The sequence below is a fragment of the Mustela lutreola genome, chromosome 13, assembly GCF_030435805.1.
Source record: "Mustela lutreola isolate mMusLut2 chromosome 13, mMusLut2.pri, whole genome shotgun sequence".
Taxonomy (NCBI): Eukaryota; Metazoa; Chordata; class Mammalia; order Carnivora; family Mustelidae; genus Mustela; species Mustela lutreola.
Genome location: NC_081302.1, coordinates 62,849,240 through 62,869,819, shown reverse-complemented (window position 1 = coordinate 62,869,819; position 20,580 = coordinate 62,849,240). Strand labels below are relative to the sequence as shown.

The 20,580-nt window shown below is 34.7% G+C and overlaps 1 protein-coding gene across 6 annotated transcripts in view; it reads left to right on the top strand.

Moving 5' to 3' along the window:
* INTS6 (integrator complex subunit 6) overlaps positions 1-20,580 on the top strand; it is a 109,258-nt gene that overhangs the window by 41,211 nt on the left and 47,467 nt on the right. For all 6 annotated transcript variants that reach the window (XR_009346835.1, XR_009346837.1, XR_009346836.1 and 3 more), the window contains 2 exons: positions 13,981-14,164; positions 19,810-19,935. Coding sequence is in view for 3 of the 6 variants with exons in the window: in XM_059143767.1 (XP_058999750.1) it covers positions 13,981-14,164; positions 19,810-19,935 (310 nt within the window). In the remaining 3 variants the exon portion in view is untranslated. The remainder of the gene's footprint in view (positions 1-13,980; positions 14,165-19,809; positions 19,936-20,580) is intronic.

Here is a 20,580-nt window from a genome sequence, read left to right as displayed (position 1 = left end):
TACAAACACTGTATCATTTCCACTTCCGTATGTGTCTTTGACATTTAAGGACATCTATATCTATCTGTCTACATCAGCAGTGTTCTATAGCCTAATGAAACTTTAATATATTTTAACATTTTGTTAAATTTAAATTAAAAATTTTTATAAAGATTTATTTATTTATTTATTTGACAGAGATAGCAAGAGAGAGGGAACACAAGCAGAGGGAGTGGTAGAGGGAGACGCAGGCTTCCTTCTGAGCAGGGATCCCAGTGCGGGGCTCAATTCCAGGACCCTGGGATCGTGATCTGAGCCAAAGGCAGACGCTAAGTGACAGAGCCACCCAGGCACCCCTAAATTTAATTTTTTAAAAATAAATTCTTTGCCCCATGTGGGGCTTGAACTCAACAACCCTGAGAACAATAGTCACATGCTTTATCCACTGGGCCAACCAGCTGCCGCTAAATTTAATTTTTAAATAAGTTAATTTTATTTTTAATTTATCGTTATAGCTTCACAGAATTTTTAAGGGGTTAAATAAATAGTGGTCTAATATCTGATCTTTATTCCAGTTTCCCTAATTGTCTCAGAAATGTTGACAGTTATTTGAACCAGAATCTAAACATGTTTCATACATTACATCTGATCATCCAATTGCTATGTATTTTTAACTAGAAGTTTCATAGAAGTTTAACAGAAATTTGGATTCCTAATTCTTGCTTGAAAATTTTTAAAGATCTTATTAATGTATAGTGAATTAATAATGAAATTTTAATAATATGATAATGCAATAGATTACCTACTGAACGATAGGCAGTGCAAATAAAGGCAGTTGAGAAATTGCCAAATTTCTGAGAAGTAAAACTCTCTGTGATTATGAAGAATTGTTACTGAGAAATCAAACATCTGGCCAAAGGCAACCTTTGAAAGTGAAGCATTGTATCATCTAGTAATTTGTAATTGAAATAAAAATAATACAAAAATATTCTAAGGTTAATTAATTGGAAATGCAAATGCAACACTGCTAGTCTTTAATATACCTTGAAATTACACTTTTCAAACTGAGGGTGCTAGTGAGGTAAAGTTCATAAGCACAAGTTATAAATTACAACTCTGATGTTCTTAACTTCTGAAGGCCAAAAGGGATTCAGAAGAACCTCTAGACCCAGTGTGGAGAACACTTAAAAGTCTATGATACTCAAATTCAAACTCGGTGGTAGGAGAGAAAGAAGGATCTGAAGCTGCATGGATAATTGTGTGCTGTTGTTGGAGAACTTTTTATATACATTTAATGTTAAATTTTGGGGAACCAAAGAAATATGTTAAATTGATAATATGCTTTAGAACCATAAGTTATAAGTAATAGGTATGTAGGAAGATTAAATGATGATTCAAGCAGGATGTTTAATTGAAACCCTAGTACAAAGTTCAACAAATAATGAATTGTCAGCTTGTTAACTTGCTTTGTGATTTGGGGCAATATTTGGTATGAACAAGAGATCTTTAAGCTTTGTCTTTCTCTGCTTCTTGGAATTACCAAGAAAAGCTTATTATTTTAGGGGGTACAGTCTGTTGCCAGAGGATAGGGACACATAAAACATGCTGTGGGAAGTTTTTTGGTAAGTTTTCATACTTGAAGTGTTAACGTGTTGTCAGTTACCTAGAAAATAGTAGCTCTCAAAATGACTCAGAAAGCTCTTACTATTTTTTAGTTTTTATTTTGTTTTGTTTTTATTTATTTATTTGTCAGAAAGAAAGCATAAGCAGGGGAAGCTGCAGGCAGAGGGAGAAGCAGACTCCCTACTGAGTGAGGAGCCTAATGTGGCATTTGATTCCAGGACCCTGAGATCATGACATGAGCCAAACGCAGACGGTTAACCAGCTGAGCCACTCAGGCATCCTGCTATTCATTTCTAAAGTTTTTTTATCAACATGCTTTAAACTAAACTTCTGACCTAATACTTTATAATTTATTATAGTTTTAATGTTGTATTCTTTATATTTGAGATTTTTTAATTTTTTTTGAGATATTTTTAATATTAATAATTGTGAGTAGTTACATGTTATTGTACATCTTTTGAGAAAAATACATCTTTTTTGGTTGTGTGTGTGTATTTAAAACTTAAGTTTTGTAGCTTTTACAAAAAATTATGTTTCATATAAAAAGTACTCTGCTACCATTTTGAGCATGTTATATCATCACTTTAATAGTAGAGGTAGAGAAAGTGTTAGGGCCTTGGACATAGCATATTCTACATTTTTTTTTTTTGTCTATAATTGTTTTTGGTATTAGTCCTTTGCTTTTTGCTCTCATTAACCTGTTTCTTCCTCTCATTCCTATTCCTTTGGCCATCAGTCACCCTGCTCCTTTTCTTAACTATTACATTAACTCCTTAACTTGCCTTGTTTTTTTTTTTTCAGCCTGTCATATTATGGCAATAATGATCCTAAAGCACACCACTTGAGTGTTATTCTGCTGTTAAAAATGTTTGATTGCTTTCCATCATTCACTAGATTCCTTAGCGGCCTTCACAACTTAGCCAGTCACCTTATTTATCCATATATCATCCATACATCATTTATTCATTCAGCCATATTTATTGAGTTTCTTTTGTGAATCAGACGCTGTGCTAGGCTCTGAGTCTCAAATTGTGAGTAAAAACAAACAGGAGCTCTACCACCATTGGTTTAGTTGAGAAGACAAACATTAAATAAAAACGTCACATAGGGCGCCTGGGTGGCTCAGTGGGTTAAGCCTCTGCCTTCGGCTTGGGTCATGATCTCAGGGTCCTGGGATCGAGCCCCACATCGGGCTCTCTGCTCAGCGGGGAGCCTGCTTCCCCCTCTCTCTCTGTCTGCCTCTCTGCCTATTTGTGATCTCTCTTTCAAATAAACAAATAAAATCTTAAAAAAAAATAAAAAGTTACATAGATCAAAGTAAAATTGCAATTACCATATATCCTGCAGAAGGAGGAATATGTGCTATAAGAGCTTACAATAAGGGCACACTAGATCTAATCGGGGAGCTCAGAGTAAGCTAAGATCTGAAGAAATGAGTAAGATTTACTACACAGAAAGTGGGAAATATGATCATATCAGACTGTGCAAAGAATCTTCCCATTGGGAGTATTTTTTTTTTAAAGATTTATTTATTTATTTATTTGGCACAGAGAAAGTGCACAAGCAGGGGGAGAGGGAGAAGCAGGCGTCCTGTTGAGTGGGGAGCCCAAGGTGGGGCTCAGTTCCAGGACCCTGAGATCATGACCTGAGCAGAAAGCAGACATTTAACCGACTAAGCCATCCAGGTGCCCCCACCCCCACCAAAACGAGTTTGTTTTGAGAACAAGACTAGAAACAAGCTCATGTGACTTAGTGCATAAAAGAAAAGGGATCATTGTATAAAATGGAAGGTTGGCTTGACCACATAAGGGACTCGAAGCAATGCCAAGTCATGTTGTTATTAAAATAAAAGCAATAGGAGGCCATCCAAGGGTTTTATTTGGAGATACTGGGTGGAGGAGGGAGACAAATGGATGTCGGAAGACCAGTTAGGCATTGTTGGATTAGTTCTGCTAATGGATTGGCTGAGGAGTTTGGTGATGGTAGAGAAGTAGTCATTTTAAGATATATATATATATATTTTTTAAGATTTTATTTGTTTATTTGACAGAGAGAGATCACAAGTAGGCAGAGAGGCAGGCAGAGAGAGAGAGGGAAGCAGGCTCCCTGATGAACAGAGAGCCTTATGTGGGACTCAATCCCAGGACCCTGAGATCATGACCTTAGCCAAAAGCAGAGGCTTAACCCACTGAACCACTCAGGCGCCCTAAGAGATATTTGTAAGGTCAAATCAACCAAATTTGGTGACATACATTATATTACATTTGGAGTATAATAAGGAAGAGGTAGGAAGAGGGAGATGGCTTCTTGCAATGCTGGAGAGATTATGATCCCATTCACTGAGCTAGGAAATGTTGAAAGAGTATCATTTTGGGTGGAGGAAAATCATGACTTCAGTTTTGAAGGTTAAGTTTAAGGTACATTGAGCCATTCAAGGGAAATATCAAGTAGGCAGAAGAATGCTCAGAAGAAAGATCTAGGCTGGATATATAAAAATGTTTAATTTTATCTGAGTATAGAATTTTATCCAATTTTATCTAATTTTTTTTATCTAATTTTATCTGAGTATATGAAGCTGTGGGCAGGGGTTGAGGGTTTAAAATGTAGATTGGCCAAGACTTAAAACTAAGCCTTGAGGATCTGTAGCATTTAATGGTATTGAAGGTTGAGTCTGGTTTGAGTGTTGAGGGTAGAAGACAGAACAGCCAGAGAAGAGGAGGGAAAACCATGAGAATATTCCAATGTGAAAGCTAAAGGAGAAGTGTCTAAAGAGTGGTAGTTTGAATACTGCTGGGAAGCTAACTATGAAAAATCTCCACTAGATTTAATGGCACCATTATCTGTTTCTGTGTAATACATCATCATAAATCTTAGAGGCTTGAAACCAGTGTATTATTTCTCAAGATTCTGTGGGTTGAAGGTCATTCAGCTGGCTGCTTAACTGGGGCTGGAACATTGAAGATGGCCTTTTTTATAATCTGGGGCTTTGGTACTTGTTGCCTGGGCACTTTGCTGCTCGTTCCTGTGGCTTCTGTCTCCATATGATGTCTGATCAGTCAGTGGCCAAGTTCAATCTTCCTTACGAGGGAGCTGGCTCCCGAGGGGGTGATAATGAAGTTGTGAGGCCTGTTAAGACTTAGGCCTGGAACACTTTCCATAATTGTCATCACAATGACCAAAAAAAAAATCATGGGTGACTTTGTGTGGGAATTGTTTTAGTGGACTGAAAAGACTAGGGAATGACTAGTAGATGAAGAAAAAAATTCTCGTCATTCTTTTTTATTTTCTCTAAACTTGACTCAATAGGCTACTAACTGCCTGAAAACTTCTGCTTTTTTCCTTCATATATTCCCTTTCTCTGAATGTTGTTCCTCTATCTCCCCCATTTAAAACCTTTCCCATTCCTTTTTTTTTTTTTTTTAAGATTTATTTATTTATTTGTGTGACAGAGTACATGAGCAGGGGGCAGAGGGAAAAGAAGAGGAGAGTCAGACTCCCTGCTGAGCGCAGAGTCCAGAGTGGGGCTCAGTCTCTCATGACCCGGAGATCATGACCTGAGCCAAAATGAAGAGTCCAATGCTTAAGCAACTGAGCTACCCAGGTGCCCTTAAAACGTTACCATACTTAAAGGCCTTCTTAAAATCTTCAGTTTCTCCTTTCTATTTTACTGTCCAGCACCTTTGAATTTTAATTTGTTTTTCATCCTAGTATTTTTTTTATTTCTTGCCTCCTATATTTTTGATGATGATCTTCACCCTGCACATGCCATCGCCCAATCTACAAAAGGTTCTAGATTTTTAGTCACCTTTTCATTTTCCTAACTTACTCAGATGCTGCTTTTCTTTGAGCCTTCCCTGGTTCATCCACCAGATAATCACTTACTCCTGTACTCACACATGTTATATCATCAAGTACTCTCAGCCTGTCATATCACGGCAATAATGATTCTAAAGCACACCACTTGTTATTCTGCTGTTAAAAATGTTTGATTGCTTTCCATTGTTCACTAGATTCCTTAGTGGCCTTCACAACTTAGTCAGTCACCTTATTTATCCATACATCATTTATTCATTCAGCCATATTTATTGAGTTTCTTCTGTGAATCAGACACTGTGCTAGGCTCTGAGTCTCAAAAGGTGAGTAAAAACAAATAAGAGCTCTACCACCATTGATCTAGTTGAGAAGACAAACATTAATAAAAATGTCACGTAGATCAAAGTAAAATTGAAGTTACCATAGATAAGGCCAAGGACTTGTTAGGGCTTCAACATATGGAATGACTGTTTCTCCACCCCTTGTTCTAGGTGTCAGGTTTTTGCAGCTCATGTTTTTGTGTCCTATGTGGGTACATAAAAGGGGCATAGAGATCAAGTACATACATAGTAAGAGAGTAATCCTCCCAGCTCTTGAAGATAAGACTACCTGGTTTTGTGACCTACCATAAACATTACCACAGATTCTGTGTTTGTGTGTTTGCATCCACATTTGTGTGTGTTTTGGGATGCGGAGAGCACAGGTCTTATTGGCAGGACTGAGAGGTGCTTGTGTTCTGACTACAGCTCTCACTCTACCCCTCTTACTCTGGTACTTTTCTTCTGCTGTGGGAATGGGGAAGACCTCATTTATTTCATTTGACAAATACTGTGATGGGGGTTGGGGCACAGAAAAGAGTAAGATCCTTCTCTTTGCCCTCCCTCAAACTAGTGGGATAGGTAAATAGGTGCCAGGTAAATGGGTCATTAAAACATAAGGTAGGAAGTATGATTATTAAAGGACTTACTATTTGAGTTACTTCTGTAATAGAACCAGTTGGCAGAACATCTAAGTGCAAGGGAAACCTCCTAAGTGTTGGTACAGATCAGTCAGTTTTGACTCTCATGGTTGGCTCTGGTGTGGACATTATCGAGGAGCCAGTTAGGTGGTTGTATACGAGGAGAAATCTGCTTGATTTCTAAATTAAAGATGTTTTAAAAATAAATATCTTTCTTTTTTTATTTTTTTTTTTTACTATTTGCTGGCTTTTATTTTTTATATTCTGTGGGTCTAAAAAATAAATAGTTAATGTGTAAGAATTCTGGTTATCTAAGGTTTTATAATAGTTTCTCTTAAAGTGAGCTAGCTAAAACATCTCATATTATTTGGCTTGGTATAGTCCTTATTAAATCTTAACACAATGCCATGCTTTAGTAGGTGCTCAATGAATAACAAAGAATAATTAAAATTTAAGTTGAGCCTTAGTCCGTTCTTAGCACAGTCACAAATAATTAGGATTTGAACTGTAATCAAAAACAAAAAGGTTGAGTGAAGGAGAGATTGCACTTTTATAACAAAGGTTGAGCAAGCCTAATGATAAACTGTCATCAGACCTACCTAATCTGCCCTTTACTTTTGATATCTGTGGAGAAATAAATTTTATTCCTTTTTAATAAGAAGTTCAGGAAAGACTCAAAGGTGAAAAGTCAGTAAGATAGATCTCCAAAGGAAAGAAGGAGAAATAGGACAGTTTTCCTAAATTTAAGTGGGAGTTACATTTTCTTTTCTGTCAACTACCAGGATAATTACATAAGTTATCTGGAATGGTGGTATCAGTGAAATGAATCATTTAAAATAATATAGAGGGGCGCCTGGGTGGCTCAGCTTGTTGAGCATCCAACTCGGTTTCAGCTTAGGTCATGAATCTTAGGGTGGTGGGATCAAACCCTGATTCAGACCTTGTTTGTGCTCAGTGTGGAGTGTGGAGTCTGCTGGAGATTCGCTCCCTCTGCTCCTCACCCTGTTTGCACTCATCTCTCTAAAATAAATAAAACCTTAAAAAAATTAAATAATATAGAAAACTTCAATTGTATACAAGTAAAAATAAAACTTTGTTATTATAAACAATAATTTTCTTTGCTTATTAATAAGTCCGTTAGACTGAGGTTTTGCCAAATATAGTCTTATGAAGACTCTAATAAAGACCAGTAATGTCATGATTACGGGGAGTTTATTCTTGAATTGCATATGAAAGCCAATTCTTAAAATTTGCAGTCCTTACATGGTCTAAACTTGATTATATAGCAGGGATTATTTGAGTATATATCCTCCAAATATGTATCTTCTGACATGGAATCTTACATTACAACTTATCTCTAAAATGGGGATAATAATAGTACCTGTACTGGTTTGTTATTAAATATATGAAAAACTCCTAGAATTTTGCTTGGCCCATAATAAGTGCTCAATATCCTAGCTATTATTCTTGCTTGCTTTTATTATTGTTATTAGTCATGTACTTAGGAATTGGGAGAGAGCAGTAGGAGGGAGAAAATATATTACTGCATCTTTACATTGGATAAAGGAGTAACTTGGGGGGAAAACATAGGACATTTCATAAAACAATCTAAATTATTTATAAAATATTACTAATTAGTGACTTAAAATCACTAGATTTTTAAAGGGATGATTTAAAATTTGCTTCTAAAAGTAGTAATTTTTCATAATTAAACTTTCCTTTTTTCTATTTAATAAGTTATTTTTTTTAATGTGGTTATCTTACCACCTGATTTTTTTAAAAATATAGGTAATGGTTTCACTAGTGGTTAGGCAGTATAATGAAGTGGTTAAGAGCACAGAATCAAGGGCCAGACCGGCTGGGTTTGAACTCTGTCTCCTTACTATTTACTGTGTACTTTCCCAAAAGTTATTGGAATTCTTTGTGCAAAAGCAGGCGTTTTTGTCATTTGTAAATAGGAATTGTATGGCGCTTATCTTATTTGTTTATTTTTGTGGATTCAATGAATTAATGTATATAGATTATAATATATAATGAATTAATATATGTATATATATTTTATATATATATGAGCCATATATATGGTTTAGAACGATGTTTGCCGTATAGTAATAACTACTCTATAAGTGTTGTTAATGACCAATTTTTTTTAGCATCCTCAGTGTAGACACTTAACTTTAAAAACTCTTACACTAAAGTTTCGTGCAATTAAGTTTTATGAAACTCTTTTCCTGCCAAGTGTTCAGAAGTAAGCTAATAAATATCTTCCTAACCAGTATTGTAGTTTTCTGGTTAGCTTATCCTCCCAACACACCTCTTAAAAAATTCCTTTAGGAACATGATGATCCCTTTCCTCTGAACTCTTTGAGTGATGGGACCACATTTTATTATGCATCTTTAAATACCCAGAACCTAAAAGATGCTTAATATTTGGTAGGTGAATAAAAAATGATGACTGAAAGAAGCATGCATAATTTTCAGGGAGTATTTTGCCCTCTTGCAGTATACTTAAATAACTGATCAAGGAGAACTCTTTGTTGAAGTCCTTAAAAATGTGGGATCTTTGGGTTTGTGATTATAATGTAATCTACTTTAAGTTGAGGCATGTATGAACTTTTCTTGTCTTTGATTTTGTATAAAACACAATAGTTGACTGCTTGAATGAACACTTTATCTGCTTTTGACACTTATCTTCATATTAACATATTCAGGTATTCTGGATAGATAAGGATAAATGATACAAAATTTCAGCATATTTGTGAAATTTTGTTCTTTTTTGTTGTAGATTTTTAAAAATTTAGTAAATGAAACAGAATACTGCAGATTGTTAAGCTGTAGTTTCCTTTGTTCCCCTACTCAGTGTTAACTTTCTTCCCTCTTCCCCACCTCACCCCATCATGAATTTGGTATGTAGCTTTTTAGTTTACCTTTCTCACTTCTACTACATGTACATGTTATACATATATAAAACTAGATTAAGTAATAATTTAACAGTGAACACAGATGCTTATCTGTGTCATTTTTCATCTTGCTTTCTTTTCATCTGATACTGTTTTGATTCACAAATAGACTCACACTTATAGTTGTCCCCCAATATAAGAAAAAAAGGTGGTATTCTAGAACAGTGGAGAAAGGATGTTTTTTTAATAGTATGTCAGTATGTTTGAGAAAAAATCTACCTCTACTTCTACTCACAGAACTAAATTTCAGATTTAAATGTAAGTGGTAAAATAGTAAAACTTTTAGGAGAATATAGAAGAATTGTCATGACCTTTGAGGGCACAGAAAGTACTAACCACGGAAGAAAAAATGTATTAAGATAAGAAATTCAGTTTATCAAAAGATACCACTAAAATAGTAGAAGAAGTCACAAAATGGGAGAAGATATTTACAGTATGTATATCTAACAAGGGACTCATCCAGAATATATTACTAATTTTTCAAATCAATAAAAAATGTTAACTTAGTTTTTTAAAAAGCAGGCAGAAGCCTTTAGCAGGCACTTGACCTGAGCATTTTTGCTCCTCAGTGTATATCAACAGAAGCACGTGTCTAGGTTTTTCATAAAAAGATATGCTATAATTTGGGGCACCGGGGTGGCTCGGTGGGTTAAGCCGCTGCCTTCGGCTCAGGTCATGATCTCAGGGTCCTGGGATCGAGTCCCGCATCGGGCTCTCTGCTCAGCGGGGAGCCTGCTTCCTCCTCTCTCTCTCTCTGCCTGCCTCTCTGCCTGCTTGTGATTTCTCTCTGTCAAATAAATAAATAAAATCTTAAAAAAAAAAAAAAAAGATATGCTATAATTTCAGAGTTGTACTATTCATACTAGAAACTGGAAACAACCCAGATGCTTATCAACAAAAAAAATAGATAAACTCTAGTACATGTTCTCTCTCTATTCCTTTGTGGTCTCTCTCTCTCTTTCCCTCTCTCTGTCTTTTATACTCACATGCTATGTGGCAATGGGAATGAATGACCTACACTTAAATATGCAACAGTATAAATCTCAATCCCATAATATTAAATGGAAGAAGCCATAAGCCAAGGAGACCATATTCTGTAATTCCATTTATATAAAGTTCAAAATCAAGGAAAACGTCAGTTGGAGAGAGAGAATGACTGGAGGGGCATAAATTAGTAAGTTTCTGTTTCTTGATAAAAATGCTCATTACATGAGGACATTCATCTTGTGAAAGTTCACCAAGCTGTACACTCATGATTTATGTTCTTTTATGTATGGATGCATGAATTGTATGTATGTTATATTAAAAAAATACTGTTTTGAGATGTATCCGTGTTGGATCTTAGAGGTTGAGTTTATTCATTTCAACTCTGATTTATAAACAGACCACAGTTTGTTTATTGATTCCCTTATTGGACTTCTAGGTTGTTTCCTGTGTTCCTGTTTCAAATAATGCTGTAGACAGTATTTTACCTGGCTTCCTGTAAACATATATGAGAGTTTCTTTAAGATGTATAACTAGAGATGGCATTGCTGGTTCCTGATGTATGCTAATCTTCAGCTTATCAGATCTTATCAAATTGTTTTTTAAAATGGTTATATATGAGTGATGGAAAGTTTCCATTGAGATACACACACACACTTCTCATCACTTTTGTCAACCCTTAAAATTTTGCTCCCGTGATGGGTGCAAAATGATATATCCCTCATATATTTTTTTAAGATTTTATCTACGTATTTGATAGAGACACAGCAAGAGAGGGAACATAAGCAGGGGGAGTGGGAGAGGGAGAAGCAGGCTTCCTGCTGAGCAGGGAGTTTGATGCGGGGCTTGATCCTGGGACCCTGGGATCATGACCTGAGCCAAAGGCAGATGCTTAATGACTGAGCCACCCAGATGCCCTCCCTCATATTTTTAATTTGTATTGTCTGGCCATATGGATTTCCTTAGGTATTTTTTTCTCCCATTTTTCACTATTAAGAATTACCCATTTGTATTTTTGTACATTTTTCTTATGATTAATTTTATATTTATTTCTTGATTTATGTGCAATTTGCCTTGATTCTCAGAGTCCATATATTCAGAAAGGCCTCCATTTCTGATTTTAACATGCTGCTAGAATTTCAGTTGTAGACTTTAGATTTGGAATAATTGAACCTTCTTAAGAATATTTTTCTTGCAGGCTCTTTGTGTTTTTCCTGTCTCTGTTTGCCTTTCATTGCTCCTTCCATTATTACTGGCACATTTCAACTATAGGTTTTTTTTTCCCCCTCTTTTGTTGGTGAGAGGGGATATGGGGAAGGGGAAATGATAGAAAACTAAATAAAAATTTGACAAGTTTTATAAAAGTGATATAACTGTGTATGAAATATGCTTGTGACCATTCTTGGTTGTTTTGTTTATTTTGGTTGAAATATTTTCCAGATCTGGCATTCCACAAAGGCCAGTTATTTTGTTTTATATTGTCTCCCTTGTGGATGCTTATCATTAAATTATTTGATTTGTGTGTGTGCATGTGTATGTATATACCTTTCTGTCTGTGAGTGTGGAGAAGCAAGAGAGAGAGAGAATTATCTGATTAGCTGTGTGTGTATGTGTATACAGTTCGGAAACTGTCATTGTCCTATGCACTGCTTATATCTGAGGTCTTTGCAGTGCTGTTATCCTGTGGATTCTTGAGACAGTTCCATGTATTGATTATATCCCAGAGTAACTATTGCTCCTCCTTCCTCCATTGCTCCTTGTGCCCTGATGTTATTGTGATCTTAGAAAATGACCGAACACTCGGTGGTTGTGCTTCCCAGATGCAGAGGTGACTGGTCTGGAGTAAAGGAGATGATGGAAACATTGTTTTCCTCTTTCTCTTCTGGCAAGGTGTGGTAATATTAGCAAGAGCTTGGAGTTCCTCAGCTGTTTTCCAAGTGTCACAGAGAGAGGTTAGAGAAAACCTTTCTCACAGAACATCCTGGCCCAGATTTCTTCAACATTCTGTTCTACTGCCTCTGACTTCTGCCTTAAGTAGGATCAGTGCCAGAGGAAAGGCTCAAGACTCCTGGCCATGGTCACAAAACCTTGACTGATTTGGATCTTGCAGCATATTCTCTTGGCATGAAGCTTTCAGAGAGCTGCCAGCTTAGCAAGAGCTTCACTAGGAATTCTCTTCTGAGAATAGAATTTGATTTTTTTTTAATGGTTTAAGGTAACTCGTAAAAAAAATTGAGTCTTAAGTCAGTGTAGAATGACTTCAATCCCTAATTTGTCAAGTGCAGAAATCTTTGAGGTGAGAAATAGAAAGGCCATAAACAATAGTTATGTTTGCTGAATGACCAAAGCAGTCTGAACTTTGGCAATTAATTTGGAGGTGATTTTTTAAAGTATTTTCTGTATTTTAGAGAAAACTCTAAATAAATCCCCAAGTATGGTAATCCTGGGCTTTATTTTTAGTTTTAAGAATTATATATGCGATGAAGTTTTTTGTTTTCTTGGGCACCATGTCATTATCACACATAAAATATTAATAATTGCAGTAATGTATATTCCATATTTTCTCAAAAAATCTTGGCTTTTGATTTCTTTGTCTTTTCTTCTGTAATGTTCCACCACCCTCCTCACTCCCCAGTCTTTGCTTTTTCATGCTATTGATTTATTGGAGAAGGCAGATCATCTGTCCTATAGGATGTCCCACTTGCTGGATTTGACTTGTTGCCTCTTGTGGTGGTATTTAACTTGATTCCATGTCTCTAGCAGTCCCTGTAAACTGGCAGCTAGAATAAAAGGCGTGGTGAGGTTTAGTTCAACCTTTACTTCCCTTTCCCCTTTTTTCCTTTCAGTGCTCCGCATCTGCTGTTGCATCACTTCTTGATATACATTCTTTCTGGTTATCCCCATTTAGTTACGCTAAGATTTGTGTGTGGATTCTCTTGGTCCTCTGTTACTTACTTGGTACAGAGATACCCATTAGAATCATTTCAAACTCTTCTAAGATTCTTAAGAATCCAAGATCCTAATTTAGCAGGTCTGTTGGGATTGGGGAAAGATAGCTCTTAAAAAACACATGGAAAAATAAAAGCCCTCTTCCTTTACTCAGATGTGGTAAGAATCATTATTTTTAATACAATTAATATGTAATTAGAGTGACAAAATTTTCTTTTATGCAGATGCTTTGGGAATATATGTTTTGTCAAAAAATTAAGCCTAATTAAAATTATTAACTAGAAACGTTTGTGGCTGCCGTGGTATACTAGAAAAAGTACTGACTTGATCCTAGGAGGCCAGATCACTTATTCTTTCTGAGACATTTTTTAATCTAGAAAATAGGAATAGTAAGATATTTATTAGAGGCTTGTTTTAATGATTAAATGAAATAATTTATTTGGAAGCAGTCTAGCACCTGGTGGTTAGTTGAATGGAAACCTAAAAAGCATTACAATAATAGATGTTTTTCGATTGAGGTCTTTAGAGTAAAAGCTGAAGAAAATTGATGTAACAGCCTCTCACGTGCTTATTTTCGCCGTATCTTTTCTTTATAAGCATTTGTTTTTTGAGTGATAGGAGACTGATGTATTTAGTTTTAATATATGTGTAATTAATGTGGCCTTTTGGGAAAAACAGCCTGTGGAATCTTATTTTTTCCCCCCTTATTTTCAGCTCCATTTACCTCTTAATTCTCCTTTGCCTGGAAGTGAATTGACCAAGGAACCTTTTCGTTGGGATCAGAGACTCTTTGCACTAGTGTTGCGGTTGCCTGGCACCATGTCAGTAGAAACAGAACAGTTGACAGGTGTGCCTTTAGATGACTCTGCGATCACACCAATGTGTGAAGTAACAGGCGGTAAGTTTCTTTGCTGGCAGTAATCCAGTGACTTAAGGCAGAGTTTATCTGAATGTTTTAAATGTACATTTCAAAAACTCCATGTTTGTTTTTGTTCAACGAGTTAATGTTAGGAATTACAACTATTACAACTTCTGTGATCTGATTTGAATGGGATTTAATACGATTGGATCTGAAATGAATGGTATTTCTTTCTACCCATATAGAAAGTGCTGGTATTTGAAGTTGTTAAACTTCTGTCTTACCTATAAAGATTACCATTGGTTCATGAATGCAGTAAAACTATTTTCTCTGAAAAATTAACAGAATTTTGAAAATCATCCCATTAACCATGTAATGTTGATTTCCTTGGTTAAGTACAATTTTCCCTAGAGGCAAAGAGGAAGCTAGGTAGTAGGTCAGAGGAACAGGTAGTGAGGTCTTATGCAGCTAGATCAGGTAGTCACTATGTTAAGTGAACAATAAGGATACTCTGGAAAAATAATATGTGAATAGACTCAGAACTTCTGTAATCTGGAATTGGTCAGCAGATGTGTTTAATTCATACGGCTATGTATTGAATGTATTGAGTGTCTGTGTGTACCAAGCACTGTTCTATGCTTTAAGACTGCAGTAGTGGATATGACAGGCAGTGGTTATTCTTGCTTTCACGGAGCATTTTAGTTTTCACCTAATGAATTTAATTTAGTACTCACTCAATGTCCAAATCTGACATACCACTGTTTCACCTGTGTCAGGGGCCGGTGGCCTTAGTCTCTAGACACAGGCAGTGCTCCTTATTGAGATTCCATGATAGACAGGCTCATAGGTTAAAGGAGAATCCCAAGGTTCAATTAATATTTTAGTTGCCTTTCTTCTAAAATTCTCAGACAGAAAGGGTACCCTACACAGGTATATGAAGTAAATAAATTAAGAGGTTATTCTTCACATTATTAAATGTTTGTATTTATAGAAGTACTTTCTGGTAACTCTTGTAATTCCTTCACAGTTTACTTAAAAAGGTATGTACATATATTTTTAAAGGGAAAAGCTATCTATCTAAATTTGAAAATCCACTGTTAACAATGCCTTGTTTCCTTGTGCATGAATGGTATTTTTCAGTGACAGTCGTCATTGTTTCTGTGGGTAGATTCACATTTGTATTCAGAAAATTTTAGTTTTCAAACTTGGACAGACTCACTTGCTAAAATCCTGATTTTTTTTTTTTTTTAAGCTCTAGTGTTTTTATTAACAGATGGAAGGCCTTAAAATTGTAATTTATTTACACTCTTGCCTTGGAAATTTTTTTATTATATATGCTTAGTTTGAACTAGAATTATGATAAAGTTATGGGACTATATGTGCTATAACTTTTGCTTCTAGGATCAAGAATATTCCGAGTGGGAAATGAAGTGAGTGGTATAATCAGAGAGGGTCTGCAGTGAACCTGAGACATCATGTAGTGGTTAATATCCTTGTCTTTGGGCAGGAATGTACTAAAGCTATTTTGTTTATTCTTGGAAAGGAACATCTCCAGAGGAGAAGATTCTGAAGTGACCGTTGGTAGTATCTTTCAATCACCCAGAAACTTTGGTCAAGAAATTAGGAAGCTCCCCCGAATACACATCCTGAATCTCTCCTTGATGTAGTGGTTTATTTGACTCTCTTGCTCTTGGTGTAAGAATATTAAGAAGCTGTTCAAATGCCACTCACCTTTTCATAGATCTGAATAATATTTTCTTTTTTTTATTATTTTAAGACTATTTCCTAAAGAAAGTTTTGAGGATAAAACACTAGAAAAAATAGAAAAAAACCCGGAAAGCTAATACCACTGGCATTGCACTTTCCAAATAAGTAATTTCTACTAACAATTCATGTGCATTTTTTAACTTAATGTGTGTGTACATTTATTTTTCCCATTATAGAGTAATTTATGTCATTAAGGAAAAGTTGGAAAGAAATGTGCCTATGGTGTCACAATCATTAATAAGTTGTTATATTTTCTAGGTAATACTCTAAAAATATTGTAAAATTGTCATTGTAAGCATTTTTCTTTTATTAGGTAATTAGTCAGTGTCCATTCTATGTAACTATTTCTAATGCTGGAAATAACAGCAGGAACAATAAACAAAGATCACTTTTTGGACTATGTGACAGATAAAATCATAAAATGAATAAGTAGTAGTATTTTAGAGAGTGCTACTTACTCTAAGGAAGAAGCAGGTTAAGGATATAGAGAGTAACTTGAAGCAGAGAATGAATATTCTTGGAAGGTGTTTGAGGAGGTGACTTTTTTTAAAACCATGAACCTAAAAGTTTGAACTATACTGGTTCGAATCAATGTGCTCCTTATCCTTGGAGATTATCATATTTGTTTAAAGAAATAAAACATTTATTCTTTTATAAATTCTATACCTCTAATATTGAAGTTAAGGCCTCTTGTTTTAATAGGGCTTAATCATTTTTAGTTGTGTCTTAAAAATATTAATCCCTCTAAACTAATTTTACATTGTGTTTACTGAGTCTTTATTGTGGTGGAACTGACATAAAACATATTAGTTGCAGGTGTATATCATAATGATTTGGTATTTGTGCATATTGTGACATGATCACCACAATAAGTCTTCTTAACATACAAGCAGAGATCTGAATAATGGAGTAAACTATAGGAAGATCTATACAAAGAAAATAGTAAGGGAAGGAACACAGTATATATTTTTGTGAGCAACAGGAAGGCTAATATGGCTGGGGCTTACATAAGGGAGGAGTAGAAGGTAATAGGTTTAGAGCAGTAGGGGAAGGTTGAATATTGAATAGCCTTTTAGGCTATAATAAATATTTTTTATTTTCCAAGTGCAATGAGGAACCATTGGAGGGCTTTTTCTAGGGGGTGACATCTGTTTCTTTTTCTGAACGATCACTTCAGGTGCTGGATAGACTATACTGTAAAGTAGCAAGAATAGAGGCAGAAAGGCTAGTAAGCGATGATAGCACTTTGGTTTAAAGTGTTGGATTTGGGGGGATGGTGAGAGGTGGTCTGATGTAAGGTAGAACTTAAGGATGAGGGCAATGAGAGCAGAATGAATCAAGAATGATTCTTAGATGACTCACTTGGCCTGAATACTGGAGATGAATGGCTGTGACATGGACTGAGATGGGGACACTGGGGAGAAGCAGGTTTGAAGGAGGTGCAGGGATATCAAAGCAAAAAATGCCCAATTGATATGATGGTGGAAGTCCTGAAGATAAAAAGCACTTTATGAGAATTGTAAGACATCTAGAGTAAATAAATTTAACTTTCTTAGCCTCTATAAGGATTGCTGCCCAGTTTATTACAAATATTCTTTTTGCTGCTTCTCCATTTTACTAAAATGCTGGTGTAGTAGACTTCTGTGGGAATTTTTTTTTTTTCCACTTCTGCCTTTAGATTCACTGTATTTAGTTTGATTTTTTTGTGGACTCTGCATAATAGTAAGTAAGCCAGCTCCTTGACTTGAAAGTGTGTGCTTGTAAGCCATGATTGTAGAAACTGTGCTTCAGTACAGGGAGTTGTACATTGTAAGTGATGAGTTTTGATTGAGAGAATAGAAGAAATATTACATAGGGTATAGGTTTACTTTGTAAAGATGGCAAAATTTGCTATTTCCTCTTTACCTTCAAAAGAATGGATATTTATTATTTAAGTGACTCAAGTTATTAACTTTTTCTTTAGTTTTTATAAAGCATCTTTGTAATTCTTTTTTTTACTAAGATTATAACTCCTATACTCCTATTTTCCTAATCAATTGATGATTGATTTCCTAATCATTGATGATGACACAAGGATAGAGGAGCAGAGAGAATTGCTACAATTTTATACTTTAAAATTTTTTGGTTTTTAATGACTTCTTGGGAATATGCTTTAATTTCAAGAAATAAGATAATTCAACCTTTATATAATCTTCTAGATACTTTGTATATCAAGATGATCAATCTTTATATGTATTGTGACTCAGAAAAAATATTTTAATTTATCAGTTCTTTCAAATAAGTATGATTCCATATAGGCATTCTGTTTTAAATACTGATTTCAAATTAACATCATAATTTCCAGGGAACAAAGTATACCCAGATTAAAGTTTTCTAATGTCCTGTAAAGGTTTGAATCTTGGGCGTATTAACTTGGATAAATTAACCTCTCCATGTTTTAGTTTTCTTATTTATAACTTGGAGAAAGTAAGCCATACAGTTGTTGCTAGGATTAAATAAATTAATATAATAAAGTGGTTGGAATAGTGCCAGGCATGTAGACATTCAATAATTGGTAGGTATTTTTATGATTATGACTACTGTTATTGTATACAGGTAGGTAGGTAGGTTATCTGATACTTGTTTTTCTAAGTATAGCTGATGGTCAATTTGAATCACACTACTGCCTAATGTTTTCTGTTCTGAATAGCCTTTAACAAATCACATGTCAGGTATAAACTGATATGAATAATTTGATATGTCAAATATAATGATACATATCTGTGTTTGGAAATAATTGGTAAAATCAGAAAAAACAAGGTAGGACTTTTCCATATTGAGCTTATTGCAAATAACATTGTTAAGATGTTTGATTAGACTGTTTTAGTTCTCAGCATTGGTTTGGATCAGCACATGTGATAGAAATATGACACAAGTTACATACATAATGATAATTATCATAGTAGTCACATTAAAAAGGTGAAACTAACCTCAGTATCTTTTAAGTCAGTAAGTACAAAGTATTTCAACATGAAACTGACATTTAAAAATTATTGAAATAGTTTATATTTTTTGTATTAATGTTACAAAATAAGTTATATATTTTATAGTTATTATACATATCAATTTGGACTAGCCATTAGATGGACTGGCTATCTCAGTATCCATATGTGGTCAGTGATTACAGTATGGGACAGCACAGGTCTAGATACATTTATGGAAAATCCCTGTTTAAGAGATCTTGTGTTTTTTTGACCACTAACATTTTATTGCTGTGTACTAAAAATTCTATAGGTTAAAATATACAAAAGGAAAATTCATTTAAGATAGGTTTAATTCCCAAATACATAAGCCAAAGGAAATTCATGAAAAGCACATGCTACCATCTATCTTAAAGTGCAATATGTCAAATATGCAGTAATTTCTAATTAATTAATTAATTTCCAGTTAAATAATTGAGTATCTGCTTAGCATTAGCATTAGTATGTGCTTAGCATTACTCATAGTGCTAATACTTTCATTTATTAGGAGTAAGATCTTGAAGGTTAGTTATTAGATGTTAGGTATATGTATTAAAGATAAACTATACTGGGTAATAGTTGAAGATAATTTTATGTATGTATTTTAATTTATATTTTACATAATATACATATATAAGTATATGTATAATGTGATTTTTTTCATTATTGTTTTTTCAGATCAAATTTCTGTTTTCTGTGTATCTACATTTAGAAGAAAAATTGTACATATTGTCATAAGATGGAATTTTTAGTTGATTGAAAATGACTTTTTTTTTTTTCATTTTTCCATAAGATAATGAAATAAAGTCAAACTTTGCCATTGAACTTTCGTTAATAGTGTCAGAAACCCAACTGGCTTGGGTTCTGGCTTGCTAAAGGTAGAAATTTCTGCAACTAACTTTATTCTTTTTATCTCAGGTCGCTCATACTCTGTATGTTCTCCAAGAATGCTTAATCAGTGTCTGGAGTCTTTGGTGCAGAAAGTGCAAAGTGGGGTGGTAATAAACTTTGAAAAAGCAGGACCAGATCCTTCACCTGTAGAAGGTATTATTGTACTTTTCTTATAGACATTCTAAACTTTATTGTTGAACTAGAACTGAAAAATTACTATGATTTGGCTTTAAGATTGACAAGGTCAAATTATTAAGATGACAAAATGGCTATTGGTAAAGAGGGAAGATTAAACAGGAAAGTGAAGATAAACTGATAGTGATTCACTAGCATCACTTTTTTATACGGATTGTTCATAATATAGGAGTCAAAACCTTATTAGGCATTTATTAATTAGCAGCCTCATACTTCCTTTTAAAAAAATAAAAGGCCACTTTCCTCTCTCCAGTATATGTGTGTATCCTGTGTCCCTTAATTGAACAAGAATGTTTAATCCTAGGTGTTTAATTCCTTAGCTACATTTTTTCTAAGGATCAGTCTGGTCAAAAACAAATGGTTTGTGTGGTTACAAAAAAAGGAACCACCAGCCTTTGCCATTAAGCTGGATTCTATTCTAGTTAAGTTCCATCTGACTTTATTTTAATATTCTGTGATCATGAACTATTTATATTAGTTAGAGGAGTTACACTAGAACCAATGGACAGCTTATATATCTGTGATCCTCTGTGTAGTATGGCATAGCTTATAACAAAATTACAGAATCATTAATGACACTTGGCAGAAGTGATCCATTGAGTG